The 20,049-nt window shown below is 47.6% G+C and overlaps 1 protein-coding gene across 13 annotated transcripts in view; it reads right to left on the bottom strand.

The window, feature by feature from the left end:
* The window catches only part of OTOF (otoferlin), a 221,762-nt gene that overhangs the window by 92,192 nt on the left and 109,521 nt on the right, over positions 1–20,049 (bottom strand). For all 13 annotated transcript variants that reach the window (XM_082217194.1, XM_082217197.1, XM_082217190.1 and 10 more), the window contains 4 exons: positions 5,629–5,705; positions 3,963–4,089; positions 2,573–2,627; positions 81–212 (listed from right to left, as the gene is read on the bottom strand). In XM_082217194.1, the coding sequence (XP_082073320.1) occupies positions 81–212; positions 2,573–2,627; positions 3,963–4,089; positions 5,629–5,705 (391 nt within the window). The remainder of the gene's footprint in view (positions 1–80; positions 213–2,572; positions 2,628–3,962; positions 4,090–5,628; positions 5,706–20,049) is intronic.

Raw genomic sequence — 20,049 nt, 5'->3', positions numbered from 1 at the left:
GGATGGATCAGTCCAGCCCAGCCCAGCCCCTTGCAAAGGAGACACAGAGCTTATCCACACAGCACAGGCAGAGACCTCACCTCATTGTAGTAGGGGCAGTTGGTCGATTCTTTCATGGACGTATATTTCTTCTCGTCCCCCACCTCCACGCAGACCACGGGGTCCATGTTGAGCCCTACCAGCTGCCGCGCCTCAATGACCGTGACGCTGACCTAGTCGGAGAAGGAAGAGGCGGTTAGCCGTGACCTGGGCCACTCAGAGTTGGGCGCCATCTTCCTTTATTCCCTCTCCTCGCTCTTGTCCCTAAAATGAGCTATGGGACATTATTGCAGTCAAACCAGAAACTGTGGAGAGTGTATTCACTTATGGTCTGTGTGTGTGGTTTGGGAGCTGCACGATCAGGGAATAAACAATGCTGTCCAATGTTACGGAAATTCCAGGGGGGGGCACATCTTTAAAGTTAAATATTACAAATATTATGCCTGAATATATCCTTCCAACTTGACAGCTCAGGGAAGTCGCCTAACTTTAAAAATAATATAAAATCATCTCCTTTCCCAGTTCCCCCCATTCCAAAGCTATTTTCCCCTGGCAAAAGGACTCCAGGAAGTTTTCAGAGGTGACAATTGCTGGGCTCATTGTTAGCCAAAGGAAGCCAAATCTCATCACCTCAGGCTCCAGACATGCAAAGGAACTTCTATTGTACTTTTGGGTGGTGGGTACTTAAGACATATTTATCTATGCTAATCTTATACCTGAGTCTTGCCCTGCCATGTCTGCTTATGCTAATCTCGTACCAAGGACTTGTCTGGACATGTTTGCCAAGGTTAATCCCTCCCCTTCGAACTGTATTCTGGGATGTGGTGGGAAAGTTTTAAAAGTCCTCGTCCACCCCATCCTCGGGGCTCAAAATTCCTCTTCGAACCTGTTGCAGACTTTGGTCTACAGCTATTTGCTCCGGTTGGCTGGACTTCTTCGTTTATTCTGCAGGGACCCGCGGGCTCTGCCCGACGAGCTGGGTGACTGAGCAGCCTTGCACCTAGATTTTTCTTTAACACCAGGGTTGTCAAGACTGCGGAGAGAATAATTGGGTGCACTCTTCCCACCTTGGATCAAATCTACGCTTCCAGGTGCCATAAGAAAGCTGCAGAAATAGTGCAGGATAGTGCGCACCCCGGAAATGATCTCTTTCAGCTTCTGCCTTCTGGAAGAAGGTCCAGGGTTATAAAGACTGGGACTAGCCACCTGAGAAACAGTTTCTACCCAAATGCAATTCTGGTTCTAAATGCAGCGTAAGGAGTCTCTATAGTATATTGTATTTTAAAATGGGGTTTCAGAGTTTTTAGGGGTTTTTGAATGTTTTATGTAGATTTTCAATTTCATTGCTCTGTATGGGACAATGACAATAAAGGTATCGTATATATCGTATATTGTATATTCATGTTTTGCCAGATGGGCTCATGAAGGGGCTGAGGCTCAGAGAGCTTTCCCGTCAAATTTGCTAGAGAGAACTCTGTGACATCATTTCCTTTGTCTGCTTTGGCAGGAAGCTGTAACACTACATCCTTCCTTCCTTTCCCCCCCCCCATAATATTTTATTAGGTTTTTACAGTAGAAAAAATTAGAAAAATACAAAGACAAAAAAGATACAAAATTACAAAATACAAAAATTAAACACGAAAAGAAAAAAAGAAAAAACACATATAAAGAAAAACAAAAACTCCCTCTTTCTTAATTTCTCATCTTTAGTTAACTTATTTTCCTGACTTCCTCACGTCTTCCATTTTTGTATCCCTTTTAAAAATTAATTCAGCAAATTCATGTCCTATTAGTTTATCTGTTATTAATCCAATCTTACATTTAACCTTGTTGCTAGAACCCCTGCAATTCATTTCAATGTCATCAGCATTCAGAAATTTTACAATATTTCTGCAAATAAATTTTAAATTTCCTCCAATCTTCTTCCACCAGCTCTTCTCCCTGGTCTCGGATTCTGCCAGTCCACTACATCCTTCCTTCCTGCCTGGTCAGCCTCTTCTTTCTTCATCATGTTTTCAAGCTGACCACACAGGCATGTCTGAGCTCTGCAGTTCAGACACCATTTTTGAATGAAGAAGAAGAAATAAAAATTTGTAATAATATGTGTACCTTGCCCATCTGACTTGGGTTGCCCCAGCCACTCCGGGCACCTTCCAACATATATAAAAACATAATAAAACATTGCACAATAAAAAAGCTTCCCTATACGGGGCTGCCTTTTTTTACTTTTAGAACTTAGATAATAGTTATAAAACTGCCTTCATTTAGCTACTTTAATTACCGTTTCAAGACCCAGATTATGTAAGTAAATACTACTTTTACTTCTTCACCAAACAATATGTGTGTGTGTGTCAAAATAAAAAAAATAAAAAGTCCGGTAGCACCTTAGAGACCAACTATTTGTTTGTTCTGGGCATAAGCTTTCGTGTGCATGCACACTTCTTCAGATGTGTGTGTGTGTGTTTCTGTGTGTGTGTTGTTAAGGCAGAGGGTGCGACGGTTCCCCATGAAAGAGAGACGGTAAGCAGCTTACCTGGTAGTCCATAGGCCTCCCAGCGCTGGGCTCCATTTTAATATCTGGCTTGGATCTGGAAAAGGGAATGATCACAGTCAGAAAAGTGCTCAGCACAGTTCACAAGCGCTATCTCAGTAAGCTGCACTAGAGCCCTAGAAGGTAGGTCAGCACTATTAAGTTGTGGGTTGACATAGCAGCCGGCACAGCGATTCCTTCAAGTAGCTCTTTATTAAGGTAAGCTGGAACAGAACTGACTGTGAACAGCTCAGCCGGCCTGTATTTATAGGCAGCCGGCTGTCAACATTGTAACCACCACAGCCCAGAGTTCCCGCCTAAAATAACTGCCGCGGACCTGAGTGAAAACTATCTACAGACCTGAGTGAAAACTATATACAATATCCCCCTGTTGGCCCAGGGTGAAACTACACTACATAACAAGCACTATGTTTGCCAGATAGAAGTTAAGAACGGACAGCTTTCCCCTCGACATCAGAATTGTGCCCTGCTTAGCAGGTTCTGGAAAAGAAAAGATATTTTCCCCCTAGTGATGCACATCATACTTCTCCTGGAGCAAGCTTGTTTTCTCCTGCTCTGGAGGGTAGGACTCAAACCCATGGCTTCAAGTTTCAAGAAAGGAGATTCCCACTAAACATCAGGAAGAATTTTCTTATTATTATTATTATTACCGGTATTAAATTTTATTTAACATAATTATTACAAAATACAAGCAAAATGCATACAAATACATACATACATATATTTTTCAGATAAGCACACAAAAGAGGAAAAAGGAGGAAAAGAAAAAAGAAAAAGAAAAAAAACAAGAAGAAAAATTGGAAGGAGAAGAAAAATAAGAAGAATTTATTCCAAATTTATTCTACAAATACCTCAATAATAAAATTTCATTGACTTCCATCCCTTACGCTGCACTTCCTATATACCTTTTAAGCAAATTTGTATCTGTTATTCCGTATTTTCCCCATACAATCTCATGCAAATATTCTAATCAATAGGTTTTCTAAGTCTTTCATAAATCTATTCTAAACACAACCAATACCTTGCACTTAATCCTTGTCTACATAAATAATCATTGAAACATTTCCATTGTTTCTGGATCCTTTGAGGAAGAGCTGTTCGACTGTGGAACAGACTGCCACAAGAGGTGGTGGACTCTCCTTCTTTGGAGGATTTTGAGCAAAGGTTGGATGACTATCTGCCATTGATACTTTAGTTGAGATTCCTGCATTTCAGGGGGTTGGACTAGATGCCTCTGGGGGTCCCTTCCAACTCTACAATTCTATGATACCTAACTTTGATCCATTCATGTTAATAAGCCTAATCTGAGTAAAGGACAATTGACGACAAGCTTTGGACTCTATGCCTTGGCCTGCCTTGCAAGCCTGCCCACCTCTTGTTGGATACATTGGTGGTGACGGCTGTGACTGATGCCAGGGAGATGGTGTCTGGGTCCAGCCCGCCTCCCAGCCGCATCGCCTTCCGGTCCAGGTCTTCGGCTTCCAGGACTGCTGGTTCATCTGCCATGGAGAGAGACGCAAATTCATGGTTAAACCTCTTAATCTGAGCTCTTAGTCTATTGGTGGCTCCTCCTGAGATTTGTGGAGGACATGGACTTCTCTGCCATTCCATTCATCCAATAGCTGTTGCTGGGAGGCTGCATCCATAGATGCAAAGAATTCAAGGGATATTTTGTTAAGTGTTGTTACGGAAGGGGGGGGGCATGTCTTCTTCACTACAATATATTTGCTCAATTTCTCTAGGACTCCATCACCCCTCCCCTGTCCTCCATAATCTCTCAAGTAATCCTGTCAAAATCACTCTGCCAAACCTTTCCTCGGGCAATGCCAGGTGACAGACTATGCGTACATGGACCATTGTCTTCTCAGGATGTGCTTATCTGCGCATATCTCCAGCTCTGCATATTCCCTCCCCCCTCCCTCCTCCATATGTTAATCCAGTGTAACCCAACCTCTCCTTAATGTATTCATGATGTAATCTGTGTAACCCAACCTTTCCTTAATGTATTCGTGATGTAACTGGGAGGTATTTTGCACTGTATTCTGGGACATGGAGGGAAATTTCAAAAGTTCATGTCACCCCCTTTCTCGCTGTTCAATCTCGCCTTGAACCTGTTGCGCAATAAACTTGGACCTTCTGCAGTTTGCTCCTGTGTCCGGCTGAGCTCATTTTCTTCCGCAGGGACCCACGGACTTAGTCCGATGAGCTGGGTGGCAGAGTAACCCCGCACCCAGATTTTAGCCGTAACAGTTGGCGCCCAACTAGCCGTAACAGTGTGATTGTTTAATTGCACCCTGGAATGCCTGTACGTATATTGCTGAAAGGGTTTAACATTGGAAACTTCTGTTGTTGTATACTAAAGCTAGAAAGCGCTCTCTAAGCTTCTAGCTGGGTGAATAATTAACTGTTGATGTTCCCTGTTCTTTCACGTGGGTGTTTAACCTTAGATCATATGATTAAGGTATTCAGTTGCAAATCTCTGTTTTGAAGGGAGTTGACTTTGGGTCTTTTGTTCCCAGGATAAATGAGAGGGAGATGTGCTAATGATTGTCTTCCAGAAGGAACAGCCTCAGGCTAATGAAATGCAGGCTAATGGATTCTGTGTAAGGAGAGAGAGAGAGAGAGAGAAAGACCTTTGATTCTTTACTGGACTTAACCGTCCAGGAGGTTTTTTTTACCTTTACCTTACCGTACCTGTTTAGAGTTATATTATATTTCTAAGAAGAAGATGTTGAACCTATGCTGTGATAACCATATATATTACGGAACAGTTTGGATGCATCATTGATTGTTTTTGTACCTGTTTTGGAGACGTTCTTGTTAGTAAAGCTTGAATCATATTTATGGGTCTGGAGAATATTTTCATCCCACAAGGAGTCAGTGTTTATGCATCCAGTTTCTTCAAGCTGCACTATATTAATATCAGCAATATACTTTTCTCCTCGAACTGGACCCCTCAGATATGCACTGCAAAAGGCCTCAGCGGTCACAATTCCCTGCCACCCAGAAGACCAGGAAGTGAGGGTGCAAAGGGTTACCTTGCTTCCTGTGGTGGTCATCTTTTTGACCACGTGCTTTGCCCAGCTTCATGGCTGAAAAGACGCCTTTCCCAGCTCTGTAAGAAGAGTAGGCAGAGTGTCAGTGTCGTTGCACCACTTTACAGCAGGAATCCCAAATACATACATACATACACAACAGATCTTTGCCTCTAGGAGCTTACAATCTGAACTTTGACAGTGGGGAGAGCCAAGCAGAGAGAAGAAAGAGTAAGGAAAATGAGAGAGAGAATATAAGGAGATTTATTTATTTATTATAAGAGCGCTTATAAACTGCCAACTCATCTATCTATCTATCTATCTATCTATCTATCTATCTATCATCTATCTATCTCATGGTGGGATGCAATAAAATATTTAAAACATTTTTAAAAATGCAGAACAAATGAGCTGCGCTAATTATCAACCCCCAAAGTTGGGATTACCTCCAAAGTTTTGCAGTCGTTTTGCAGAACAAACCCTGCATTTTGCTGCACGTCCGAGACGGAGTAATTGATACATCAAATCCGGGTTCCTAGCCATCACCCCAAAATCCTGCACTGTCCGATTCACTCCAAACCCGTGCCAAAGTTTTGCGGAGCAAACCCATGTTTTGCAGTGCCCCCAAAACTAAGCAATTATCAAACTGGGTTTCCTGGATATCACACACATCCCCAATCCAACATTGCCTGATTTGCTCCAAACATGTGCCAAAGTTTTGCAAATGAATTGCAGGGCAAAGCCCGTGTTTGGAAGAGCCCCTCAAAACTGTCTGGCTGACCTAACCAGCATGGGGCAATACTAATCACCCCCAATCCAACACTGTCCAGTTTACTCCAAACCTGTGGCCAAGTGCTGCTGCAGTTTGGATGGTCAGATCAGCCGCACCGTTTTGGAGGCTCTGCAAAACATTGCAAAATGATTGCACAGGATCCCAGAATTTGGGGCTTGTTGTTAACACAGCTGAACAAATGACCAGCGCTGAACCCAGTGACTTCTCTCTATATATAAAAAAGCAATTGGTCAAACATACTTTCCCAGCAGAAGGCAAAATAGCAAAAGTGAAGGTGCCCGCTATATTGAATGCCTTTGTTTGTGCAGATACTAAACGAATCTGAGGCCTTCTCCAGTTGATCATAGTGACCTGGACGGTGGATAAGGGACAAGATGCTTGGGCTGTGTTTGGGGATGAAGGATGGGGAGAGTTGAATGTGGAAACGACGAAAGGATTTGACAGTTGTGTTTATCCAAGCGGCATGGCAAGATATGGAGCGGAGGTTCCCTAACGCTTCCTGCAAGAATTACTTTCCTATAATGATTTCACATGTCAGTCCTGTCCACACCCAGAGTTTCAGATCCAATGTGTAATTACTCAAATTCCCATTAGTATATGACTCTTCTTGGCCTTTGGACATTTATTTCCACTCCTGCTTCATGATCCTCTTGTAAGATACCGTATTTTTTGCTCTATAAGACTCACTTTTCCCCTCCTAAAAAGTAAGGGGAAATGTGTGTGCGTCTTATGGAGTGAATGCAGGCTGCGCTGCTATCCCAGAAGCCAGAACAGCAAGAGGGATTGCTGCTTTCACTGCGCAGCGATCCCTCTTGCTGTTCTGGCTTCTGGGATTCAGAATTTTTTTTCTTCTTGTTTTCCTCCTCCAAAAACTAGGTGCGTCTTGTGGTCTGGTGCGTCTTATAGAGCGAAAAATACGGTATATCCTGGAGTCTCAGCCCTTAGCTCAGGCTTCCCCAAACATGGGGCCTACAGGTTTTTCAGATTATACTACAACTCCCACCTGCCTGCTGGTGGGAGTTGTAGCTAGAAACATCTGGTGGCCACCCGGTTGGAGAAACCTGCCTTAGAGAATGGTGCCACGGTTTGGGTGCGGGGTCAAATCGGATGACGCCTTGAGTCCAATCGTTGGGGTCCTGTACTCAGTGAGCGTTGGAATCTAAAGGAGGACTGCATTTCCGGATAGCTCAGTTGCGTAGAGCGTGGCGCTGATAACGGCAAGGTTGCAGGTTCGATCCTTGTATGGGACAGATGCATATTCCTGCATTGCAGGGGGTTGGACTAGAAATCAGGGCTCAGCAAACCTTTTCAGCAGGGGGCCGGTCCACTGTCCCTCGGACCTTGTGGGGGGCCGGACTATATTTTGATGGGGGGGGGAGAACGAATTCCTATGCCCGACAAATAACCCAGAGATGCATTTTAAATAAAAGGAAACATTCGACTCATGTAAAAACACACTGATTCCCAGGCTATCCGCAGGCCAGATTTAGAAGGCGATTGGGCCGGATCCAGCCCCGGGGCCTTAGTTTGCCTACCCGTGGACTAGATATTCCTTAGGGTCCTCTACAATACTATGATTGCTGAACTTGTCAAACAAGTTTCTTTGTAAGACAAGAAGAACCTCAGAAGTCCTATAAGTGCCCACATCAGCTCCCAAAATAACAAGCTAAGTTGCAGGAGTGCCAGACTGATGGTTGGGCCTTTCCTCTACCTCCCTCGCCTCACCTAACAACAACAACAACAACAACAACAACAACAACATTTCTACCCTGCCAGTGGCGTAGCGTGGGGGGTGCAGGGGCGCCCAGCCGCACCGGGTGCAACATCTGATGGGGCGCGCTCACACTCGCAGCTCTCTGCCCGAGTGCTAAAATCCACGGGTTAGGGGGCGCAAATTACTTGCCTTGCCCCGGGTGCTGACAACCCACGCTACGCCACTGTACCCCGCCCATCTAGCTGGGTTTCCCCAGCCACTCTGGACGGCTTTCAACAGAACATTAAAAACAGAATAAAACTTCAAACATTCAAAAAAGGAGAGCCAGAGTTTTGGGGTGTGAGCTAAAAGCTGGAAGCTGGAGACACAGAGACCTGCTTGCTCTGTGATGGATTCAAAGCTGTGGCTAATGGAGAAGCCAGATCTTCTGGGGTGTCAATTCTGTGAGCCCCTCCATCCTATGCTCAGGTTGCACATGTGTGTGAATAAAACCATATACCACTGTACCCTGGTTCTCAAACACCTTGCGACTCAAACGCTCTGGTTCCCAAACACCGAAAACCCAGAAGTAAGTGTTCCTGGTTTCCGAATGTTTTTTGGAAGCTGAATATCCAATGTGGTAGTCGGCTATTGTTTCCGGGGCGCCTGCACCAATCAGAAGCTGCGCCTTGGTTTCCGAACATTTGGAAAGTCAAACGGACTTCCGGAACGGATTAAGTTTGGTGCTTTTGTTTTTGCTATTTATTTTGCATTTTCTAAGGGGAAGGGGAAGAGATGATTTTGCGCAGCCTGGCCCCTACACTCTAGATTTCTTTATACATAAATAAATAAATGTCCGGAATCTGAAACACGAGACCTGCTTACAGGAACCCGGCTGGCGCATAATGAAAAGCTAATTAGCGGATGAATAATTAACATTCCTTTTAAATCAGAGAAGTGGGGTGGGGGATCATTTGCTAGGATGAGAGGGGGGGAGGGAGGAGATAGGGAGCATGTCATGAAATAAGGATTCTAGAGTGGAGGGTCCAGTTATTCCAGAGGCAAATGGAGAGGAGGGAAAGTTTTGGAAGGTCCCGGCTAAATTGTCCCGGCTAAATTCCAGATCTGCTCCTGTGGAAGGGCCATAGAGCATCTCCCTTCTATAGAACCCTCTTCCTATAAGGCCAGGATGCTTCTCCTGGGCTCACAGCCTCTGGCTGTGGAGGAACAGCATTGCCATTGCGGCTGGTGGCCACAGATAGCCCTCAAGGGCAGAACAGGCGGATGATCACAAGCGGTCTGTTACAACGGCTGTGCAGGCGGATGAAGGCTGTAGCTGATAAGAATCTACCCATCTTTGTGATACTCATGCCATTGGAATAGCACTGCAAAGACAGTGGTCAGTGTGCATGGTTCTCCACGCATGAAACAAATTCACCCACAGGCACATTCTGAAAACCCATCCCTCCTCCATGAAAGGTTAAAGGACCCCTGAGAGTTAAGACCAGCCGTGAATAACTCTGGGGTTGCAGCACTCATCTCGCTTTACCGGCCGAGGGAGCTGGCGTTTGTCTACAGACAATTTTCCCGGGTCATGTGGCCAGCATGACTAAGATTCTTCTGGTGAAACCAGAGCAGCGCACGGAAACTCCGTTTACCTTCCCGCCGGAGCAGTACCTATTTATCTACTTGCACTTTGACGTGCTTTCAAAGTGCTAGGGTGGCAGGAGCAGGGACCCAACAACGGGAGCTCACCCCATCGCGGGGATTCGAACCACCGACCTTCTGATCGGCAAGTCCTAGGCTGTGTGGTTTAGACCACAGCGCCACCCGCGTCCCCATGAATTTGTCTAACCCTCTTTAAAAATCCATCGCTGCTTGCACATCACTTCTTTCCCTGGGAGACTGGGCAACGGAGGCAGCCGTCAAATGCGTTCAATGTGTGGTATAGTCACCCGAGAAGACTGTACCATGAGTCCCCATGAACAGCTGAGTCCTTTGTTCACACACACACACAAGCACAAACACTCAAGGTCAACACTCCAGCAAATAGACGACGCCTCCAGAGATGCACCCCTTTCCCCCTAGATTTGAGTTCTTGTTTTCTGGGTCAAGATCAGCGATTTGCTGGTATTAAAAGCACTCCCAAGAAACTAGTCCTCTTTAGAACGTTCCTCTTGCATGTTTCTGATGTCCAGACACTGAATAATAAAAAATGCAGTGCTCCTGTCCACCCACCCAGATGCGCTAATCTTGCCCATGACCCTGTTATGGGTGGCACCTTGCATTCATTACCCGCCCCCCAACAAAACCAAACAAACCAATCACCTACCTGTGTCCCAGGTAAGACAGACTCTACATGTGTCTCGCGACTACCATCCCAGCAGAGGAGAGGGGGCTTGGGATGGGGGGAGAAAGAGAGAGCAGGGCAGCTCGTCTCAGGGTGGGAGAACCCGCCGTCCACTCCCACCCTTTCCCCAGCCCCTCGAGCGGCCTCAAACCCAGGCCCCACTGCCCCCCATTTTCCTCTGGCGAGGGGAGCAGAGTGGCGCTGATGCTCAGCTACCGGCTCTGGCGGTGAACTGACACCGTCGCCTTTGTGAATATTGGATGAGAACATCCGAGACAGAACGGGACGCTCGGAGCGGCTGCCATACGAGGTGCCGCTGGAGAGGTTGGTTGGGGTGCCCTCTCTGGATGTTGCCCCAAAGTTAGCTTCTGTGATTTGGTCCCTTGGCTAGGCCTTGGGCTCTCTTCACTCTCTGCTAGCCCTCTGGGCTCACGTTTTCTGGGGTGCAGGGGAAAGAAAGAACCTCTGAGCGCCTCTTTCTCCTGCAATTCCAGATGGACTCGTCCAGGATCCGATTACAGGCTGCGGATGAATTATTCAGGCTTTATCTGCCTTTATAATAGCGGAGAAGGTGTGCGGCAGAGACGAGAGGATGAACGCCGAAAAGGCGTACAGTCAAGGGAACAAGGAGTTGGCTCAGAGACCTGCGGCTGGGTATTTTCCCAGTTCTTGGGAAAGAGCCCATAGCTCAGAAGGACCCAGGCTGCTCCGGTGGAAAGAGACTTGTTGGCCGGAGGAAAAGCGAGTCCAAGGCAGTGTGGCAAAAGTTTATGAAATTAAGCACAGCACTCAGATAGTGGGTACAGGGAAGATTCTCTCTCTCTCTCTGGTAGCTCTAGAATTCGTGATCATTGAAGGAAGCCAAATGTTGGCAGAACCGAGGCAGATTTTAGAAAAGGGCTCCAACACGCAGCACAGAGTCGAACTATGGAACTCACTGCCACAGTGGTGGCCAGCAACTTGAATGGCTTTAAAAGAGGATTAGGCAGATCTGTGGAGGAAAAGAGGGCTCTCAGTGACTATGTTCTGCTTCCACAGCTGGAGACAGTTAATTCTAGAAACCCCAGAAGGGGAGAAGGCTCTTGTGGTTGGATCCTGCTTTCATATTATGGACAGAGCATAGCCATCCTGGCTAGTAGTCGTCAATAGCCCTCTCTTCCTCCATGAATTGGGTGACACCTGGCTTGAGAGCAGTACATGTGAAAAGGATCTAGGAGTCTTGGTTGACCACAAACTTGACATGAGCCAACAGTGTGACGCGGCAGCTAAAAAAGCCAATGCAATTCTGGGCTGCATCAATAGGAGTATAGCATCTAGATCAAGGGAAGTAATAGTGCCACTGTATTCTGCTCTGGTCAGACCTCACCTGGAGTACTGTGTCCAGTTCTGGGCACCACAGTTCAAGAAGGACACTGACAAACTGGAACGTGTCCAGAGGAGGGCAACCAAAATGGTCAAAGGCCTGGAAACGATGCCGTATGAGGAACGGCTAAGGGAGCTGGGCATGTTTAGTCTGGAGAAGAGGAGGTTAAGGGGTGATATGATAGCCATGTTCAAATATAGAAAAGGATGTCACATAGAGCAGTGTTTCCCAACCGGTGTTCTGCGGCACACTAGTGTGCCGTGAGACACCGGCTGGTGTGCCGTGGGAGGGAGGCGGGCGAGTCGGGCGGCGAGAGGCGGCGGCGGCGGCGAGGATCCGCGTCGAGCCGGGGGCGGCTCCGCGGTGGTGGTGCCGAGCGGCGGGGCAGCGCGCGCAAAAGGGAGGAGCGCGAGACAGCGGAGGAGGAGGAGGCCGGCATGTCCGGGCAGCAGCAGCAACAGCAGCAGCAGCAACTCCCGGCGACGGCTCCTCCTCCGCCCGCTATCGCCGCCACCACCACAACAGCCGCCGCCGCCTCAGCTGCCGCCGTCCCTCGCTCTGCTGCCTCCTCCCACCCCGGCAAGGGGAAGGGAAATAACATGCACTTTTGTGCGTCCCTCCCGGCGTGACGCTGCGCGCTGACGTCACGGGGCGGGGCTTTAATGGTGGTGTGCCGCGAGATTTTTTCCCGGCAAACAGGTGTGCCGTAGCCCCAAAACGTTTGGGAAACACTGACATAGAGGAGGGAGAAAGGTTGTTTTCTGCTGCTCCAGAGAAGCGGACACGGAGCAATGGATCCAAACTACAAGAAAGAAGATTCCACCTAAACATTAGGAAGAACCTCCTGACAGTAAGAGCTGTTCGACAGTGGAATTTGCTGCCAAGGAGTATGGTGGAGTCTCCTACTTTGGAGGTCTTTAAGCAGAGGCTTGACAACCATATGTCAGGAGTGCTCTGATGGCGTTTCCTGCTTGGCAGGGGGTTGGACTCGATGGCCCTTGTGGTCTCTTCCAACTCTAGGATTCTAGGATTCTATGAATTTGTTCAATCCTCTTTCAAAGCCATCTAGACTGTGAGCTGGCTCCTGTGGCAGTGAGTTCCATAGTTCCACTATGCACTGCGTGATGAAGTCCTTTGAAGTACGTTTCCGAGCACAATTCAAAGTGTTGGTGCTGACCTTTAAAGCCCTAAATGGCCTCGGTCCAGTATACCTGAAGGAGCGTCTCCACCCCCATCGTTCTGCCTGGACACTGAGGTCCAGCTCTGAGGGCCTTCTGGCGGTTCCCTCCCTGCGAGAAGTGAGGTTACAGGGAACCAGGCAGAGGGCCTTCTCAGTAGTGGCCCCCGCCCCGTGGAACGCCCTCCCATCAAATGTCAAGGAGATAAAGAACTACATAACTTTTAGAAGACATCTGAAGGCAGCCCTGTTCAGGGAAGTTTTTAATGTGCGACATTTTAATGTATTTTTAATCTTTGTTGGAAGCTGCCCAGAGTGGCTGGGGAAACCCAGGGTACAAATAATATATTATTATTATTATTATTATTATTATTATTATTATTATTATCCATCCTGAATCTTCCAAATTTCCAGCTTTACTGGATGTAGCATTGGGAGAGAGAGAGAAAAAAGCTTAATTTTATAAACTCCTGTCTTCTGCCTCTTACTCGCCTTTTCTCTAAACTAAAAAGTCCCAAATGCTGTAACCTGCCTTCATAGGGGAGAAAGTTTCTGTTGGAAAGTCAGCTACTTCAAAAAAAAGAAGGCATCGCAGGGACAGAGAGAGAAATGTTAGACAGGAAGAGAAACTGCAGCGATCGCGGCACCTACTTGTTTGATTTGTCTTTTCCTTTGCTGAGATGGGTGGACAGCCGTGCGGGATATGCCAAATCAAGCACAATGAAAATGTGAGGGATTGTGCATAAGTACTAAGAAAATCAACCAAACACACACGATCTTTTCTATTACTTAAAAGAAAAAGAATTCCTGCTCTGTGTCCAAGGAGATCAAAGGACATGCATAGTTCCACACACACAAAAATATCCATTTTATCCCCATAACACCCCTGTAAGGTAGGCACGTTGAGCAGTGATTTGAACCCAGGTCTTCCCAATGAACATATCCAGGCATGGCAAGGGGTGGCTGGGGGAGACTGCCCCGTCCTCTGCCAACCTTTGCCACTTGCTGGCTTCTCTTAACAACCCATAATACTTTCTGGTGAGGGTTTTCTTCCCACTCATCAACCTGAAAAGGATATCCCCAGGTTATTCAGAGATGTGGTTGAAAAGACAGCAAACTGTAGCACTGCAAACCAGGGACTAGAAACTTGAGTCGGGAGCTGAAAGGGGAAAGTTGCAATACCTGAACAAATGACGGTGTTTTTTCTCTTTCCCTTTAGCTTTATCTCTGAAAGGACACAAGCCACGTGGTTCAAAAAAACAAAATTACAAGAACAGAAAGCTTTGCCCAGACATCTGGATTTCCCAAACTGAACTGTACAATGCACACACACACACCAAAAAACCATGCCTTGCCCCAGTTGGAAAACCACAGCAAACCCACACACAGCTTGGAGGTAGAATAGCCAGTAGCAAGATCACACAGGGAGAGGCTTGGAGAGACTTTCAGCAACTTTTTAGTGACAAAGGAAGTTGAAACATTCAGATTTCACAGCAAAATCTGGCAGCATCAGCCCTTTGGAACTCCTTGCCTATTGATATCAGGCAAGAACCTTCACTGGACTCCATTTGGCACCTGCTGAAAACATTCTGGTGCAGGAAAGCTTACCCAGACGTCTAGAATGTTGATGTGACTTTTAATCTACCGTATTTTTCGCTCTATAGGACGCACCGGACCATAGGAGGGGAAGAACAGGGGGGAAAAAATTCTCCCCCTCTCTCCTCAGCGCCCCTTCAGCGAAGTGGCAGGAGAAACGGAGCCCCTTCCATTTCTCCTCCCGCTTCGCTGAAGGGGCGCTGAGCAGCTCTCCCTCTCTGCTGAAGCCAGGAGAGTCTTGCTCTCCCTGCTTCCGCAAAAGGAAACCGAAGCCTTTGGAGCGCTGCGGGAACTTGCGCTGCGCTCCAAAGGCTTCAGGCAGCTATCCCTGAAGCATGGAGAGCGAGAGGGGTTGGTGCGCACCGACCCCTCTTGCTCTCCAGGCTTCAGCGAAAGCATCGTGTAGCCTCTGGAGCGCGGAGGGAGCGCTCCCTCTGCGCTTTGGAGGCTTTGCGTTGCTATCGCTGAAACCAAGGAGGCTGTATTCGCTCCATAGGATGCACACACATTTCCCCTTCATTTCTGGAGGGGGAAAAGTGCGTCCTATAGAGCGAAAAATACGGTATTTTTATTTTTTCCTTTCAAAGGCCTTGAATTATTGCTGTCAATTTTTCCTATAGTCTTGTCCCTTTCTTTTGTAAACGGCTTTGAGTTTTGTGTTGCTTTCCCATTCGAGCGCTGCATAAATTTTATGGAATAATGAAATCAAATAGATGAACTACGCAAATTAACAGTCTTGGCACAGCTTCGCTCGTTTCGCCGAATTTATTCTCCAGCCTGATCTAGACGGAGCAAGGTTCTCACCTTCCCCTCCTGTCTATCACATATTTGCTCCCCACATTTGCCACGAGCTGTTGAGCATGGCAGGGGCAACTCTCCCTTTGCGCCAGCCACCGGGAGCTGAGGAGGAGGGCAGGGGTTTACCCCCATAAGTGCCCTGGGGGTTTTGGGAGTCCCGTGAAGCTCTGATTGAGGTCAGAAGCTACCGCCAATCATTCTCCCATCAGGACAGCAGGGAGCACAAACGCTGGCTATCTACCCAAACCAGCTCTAAACATCTAGGGTCCCTAGTCATTAAAATCTCTCCCATATCTGCTCTGGATCCATTCCAGTCCGGCTTCCGCGCTGGTCATGGGACCGAGACGGCTCTGGTCGCCCTAACAGATGATCTCCGCAGGCAGCTGGATCGAGGCGGGTCGGGGCTGCTGATTCTTCTAGACCTGTCAGCAGCCTTCGACATGGTCGATCACGAACTCCTGGACCGCCACCTTGCCAACGTGGGGATCCAGGGCACAGTCCTTCAATGGCTGCGCTCGTTTCTCTCCGGTCGGGGACAGAGGGTGGCGCTTGGGGGGGAATTGTCATCACGCCACTCCTTGGTGTGTGGAGTGCCTCAGGGTGCAATTCTCTCCCCGATACTTTTTAACATCTTTATGCGCCCCCTTGCCCAGCTTGTCCGGAGTTTTGGGCTGGGTTGCCATCAGTATGCCGATGACACCCAACTCTATCTGTTGATGGATGGCCATCCTGACTCGGCCCCAGACACACTGACCAGATGTCTGGAAGCTGTGGCTGGATGGTTACGTGGGAGCCGATTGAAACTAAATCCTTCGAAGACAGAGGTCCTCTGGCTGGGACGGAGCGATATGGGATTGGGGGGGCAACTCCCATCTCTTGCGGGGGTGCAATTAGTGCCAGCACCGGCCGTTAAGAGTTTGGGTGTAATCTTCGATACCTCCCTCTCTATGGAGGCGCAGATTACAGCTATAACAAAGGCGGCATTTTTTCATCTCCGCCAAGCTAAGCAGTTGGCTCCTTACCTCTCTCGCCCTGACCTAGCCACTGTGATCCACGTGACGGTCACCTCCAGACTGGATTATTGTAACTCGCTCTACGTGGGGCTGCCCTTGAGACTGACCCAGAAACTCCAGCGGGTGCAGAATGCCGCGGCGAGACTCCTTATGGGGTCTTCGCTGCGAGAGCACATTCATCCGGTATTATACCAGCTGCACTGGCTCCCGGTGGAGTACAGGATCAGGTTTAAGGTGCTGGTTTTAACCTTTAAAGCCCTATACGGCCTAGGACCCTCGTACCTACGGGACCGCCTCTCCTGGTATGCCCCACAGAGAAACCTACGGTCTGCAAATAATAACATCCTCAAGGTCCCAGGCCTCAGAGAGGTTAGGCTGGCCTCAACTAGAGCCAGGGCCTTCTCGGCTGTGGCTCCAATCTGGTGGAACGCTCTGTCACAAGAGACTAGGGCTCTGCGGGACCTGACATCTTTCCGCAGGGCCTGCAAGACAGAGTTGTTCCGCCAGGCCTTTGGTCAGGGCGCAGCCTGACTCCCTCCTCTGGCAACCTGCACAGAATTTTGCTTAATTGGTTGCCATCAATTTGATTTAATTAATTTTTATAATGAATATTTTTAGATTGTGTGATTATTTGACTGATTATTTGATTGTTGTTAGCCGCCCTGAGCCCGGCTTTGGCTGGGGAGGGTGGGATATAAATAAAATTTATTATTATTATTATTATTATTATTATTATTATCATTTAACCCACAGGTTGGCAACCTAAGGCCCGGGGGCTGGATGCGGCCCAATCGCCTTCTAAATCCGGCCCGCGGACGGTCCGGGAATCAGCGTGTTTTTACACGAGTAGAATGTGTCTTTTTATTTAAAATGCATATCTGGGTTATTTGTGGGGCCTGCCTGGTGTTTTCACATGAGTAGAATGTGTGCTTTTATTTAAAATGCATCTCTGGGTTATTTGTGGGGTCTGCCTGGTGTTTTTCCATGAGTAGAAAGTGTGCTTTTATTTAAAATGCATATCTGAGTTATTTGGGGGGCTTGCCTGGTGTTTTTCCATGAGTCGAATGTGTGAACGAATTACTATGCCTCACAAATAACCCAGATATGCATCTACTCACATAAAAACTTGCTGATTCCCAGACCGTCCACAGGCCGGATTGAGAAGGCGATTGGGCCAGATCCGTCCCCCGGGCGTTAGTTTGCCTACCCATGGACTAGACGGCTTTCTCGGCCCCTTCCAACTCTACCATTCTGTGATTTTGTCAGATTAATTAGACAAACCCGTTTAATTTGGGAGGAATGTGCAATTCACCGCTACTGTTTCGAATTGCGCTGTGCTCCTATCTTCCTTGGTAGGGGTTCAAGCTGCTCTTCTGAATGATGCTTTTTACAGGTTGGGGGGCACAGAGGATGCCTTCATGGGACTAAGGGGCTGGTGTCCCCCCAGAAGGTTTGGGGACCACTGGCGTACCTCAAGCGCAGAGCTGGTATCTAGAACGCACATATGTGTATGGACATGCGCACACATGCACACAGAGGCGCACACACAATGTCCAGTGCTGAAGAAAGAGAGGGAAGAAGCCACAGCCAAAGAAGATCGGCAAAACAAACCAATGAACTATGCAGGACGTAGTACACAATTTGAAACCCAAGAAAGAAAAGGACGTTGTTGTTTTTAAAAAGGGGGGAAATGTTTAAGGCATATATTGCAAGCTTTGTGCATATGTTTCTACATTAGTCGAACTTCTAAAGGTCACTTGTAACAACATGAATAGGATTTTAAAATTGGATTGTTAAGAATATAAGACTCCATAAAGGTAAAGGGACCCCTGACCATTAGGTCCAGTCGTGGCCGACTCTGGGGTTGCGGTGCTCATCTCGCTTTATTGGCCAAGGGAGCCGGCGTACAGCTTCCGGGTCATGTGGCCAGCAGGACTAAGCCGCTTCTGGCGAACCAGAGCAGCGCACAGAAACGCCATTTACCTTCCCGCTGGAGTGATACCTATTTATCTACTTGCACTTTGAGGTGCTTTCGAACTGCTAGGTTGGCAGGAGCAGGAATTGAGCAATGGGAGCTCACCCCGTCGCGGGGATTCGAACCGCCAACCTTCTGATCGGCTAGTCCTAGGCTCTGTGGTTTAACCCACAGCGCCACCCTAGAAGAATCCATAGATGTGCATGAATAAGTATAAAACAATGGAACCAGAAGGGGGAGTGGAAGGAAGTCAATTAAGATGTATGAGTTAAATTTTGGATTATGAGGTTCTCTTTTTTTTGTTCTTTTTTTGTTATTACAAAATTAATAAATTGTACGAAAGGAAGGAAGGAAGGAAGGAAGGAAGGAAGGAAGGAAGGAAGGAAGGAAGGAAGGGGAACTGCAGCCCAGAAGACATGCATGTACCTGGGGTCCCCATGCTCATCGCTGTCACAGAAGAGCAAAAGCAATTAAATCACGGGAGCCAAAGGCAGAGAAGCTCATTTCCTCCTTGCTCAGAAAAACCACTTAGCCTGACACATACAAGGGCCATTTTCTGCATTGCAGGGGTTTGGACTAGAGAACCTTTAGGGGTCCCTTCCCAACTACCATTCTATGATTCTCTGACCTGGGAAGGTAGACTGTTCACCTTTTGAGGTTTTTAAGCAGAAGTCAGGTGGCCTTCTGTCGGGGATTCGTGAGCTGTGGTCCCTGCATTGCAGAGGGCTGGACTAGATGGCCCTTGGGGGTCCCTCGCAACTTACAGTGCTAGGATTCAAAGGAACCCCTTGACTCCAAATCGTTCACTCCTCAAACAACTGCAGTTCGGCGGTGCTTGCATGGTCAGTAACGCAGACCAAGAGAACCGCCACACACACCCCACGGACCCCAAAGCAGGAAAGGGGTGCTCTTGGCCACTTGGAGGAGGTAGAGAAACAACCGGGCTTGGGGGATCGGGTCCATTAATGCCTTAAAATCTCAGCCACCCCATGGTCCAGGAGCCGCTCTTTCTTGGGGGGTTGTCAACTGCTCCTGGAACTCAAGCGCCCCCCTGGAACCGGGGGGTTGGACTAGATGACCCTTGGCCTCCCTTTCAACTCTACAATTCTGTGATATATATTGCTATACAGTGGTACCTTGGTTTGCAAAAGTCTTGGATTACAACCATGTCAAATCCAGAAGTCTGTGTCCCTTTTTTTGGATTACAACCCATTTTTTGGGGGGAGGCCCCATTGGCAAAAGCACGCCTTGGGTTACAACCTGCTTTGGTTTACAACCGGACCTGCAGAACCGATTATGTTACGGAAATTACCGGGGGGGGGGCGCACATCTTTAAAGTTAAATGTTACAAATATTATGTCTGAATGTATCCTTTCAACTTGACAGCTCAGAGAAGTTACCTAGCTTTAAAAATACTATAAAATCATCTCCTTTGCCAGTTTCCTCCATTCCAAAGCTATTTTTTCCCCCTTGAAAAGGGATTCCAGGAAGTTCCCAGAGGGGACAGATGCTGAGCTGATTGTTGGCCAAGGAAAGCCTAATCCCATCACCAAACTTGCCAAGGTGTCCAGACATGCAAAGGAAGTTCTCTTGTACTTTTGGGTGGTGGGTACTTAAGAAATATTTGTCTATGCTCATCTTATACCTGAGTCTTGCCCTGCCATGT

This window comes from Podarcis vaucheri, assembly GCF_965113315.1.
Source record: "Podarcis vaucheri genome assembly, chromosome: 3".
Lineage (NCBI taxonomy): Eukaryota > Metazoa > Chordata > Lepidosauria > Squamata > Lacertidae > Podarcis > Podarcis vaucheri.
The sequence above is the reverse complement of the archived record's forward strand: the minus strand, read 5'-3'. Positions and strand labels throughout refer to the sequence as shown.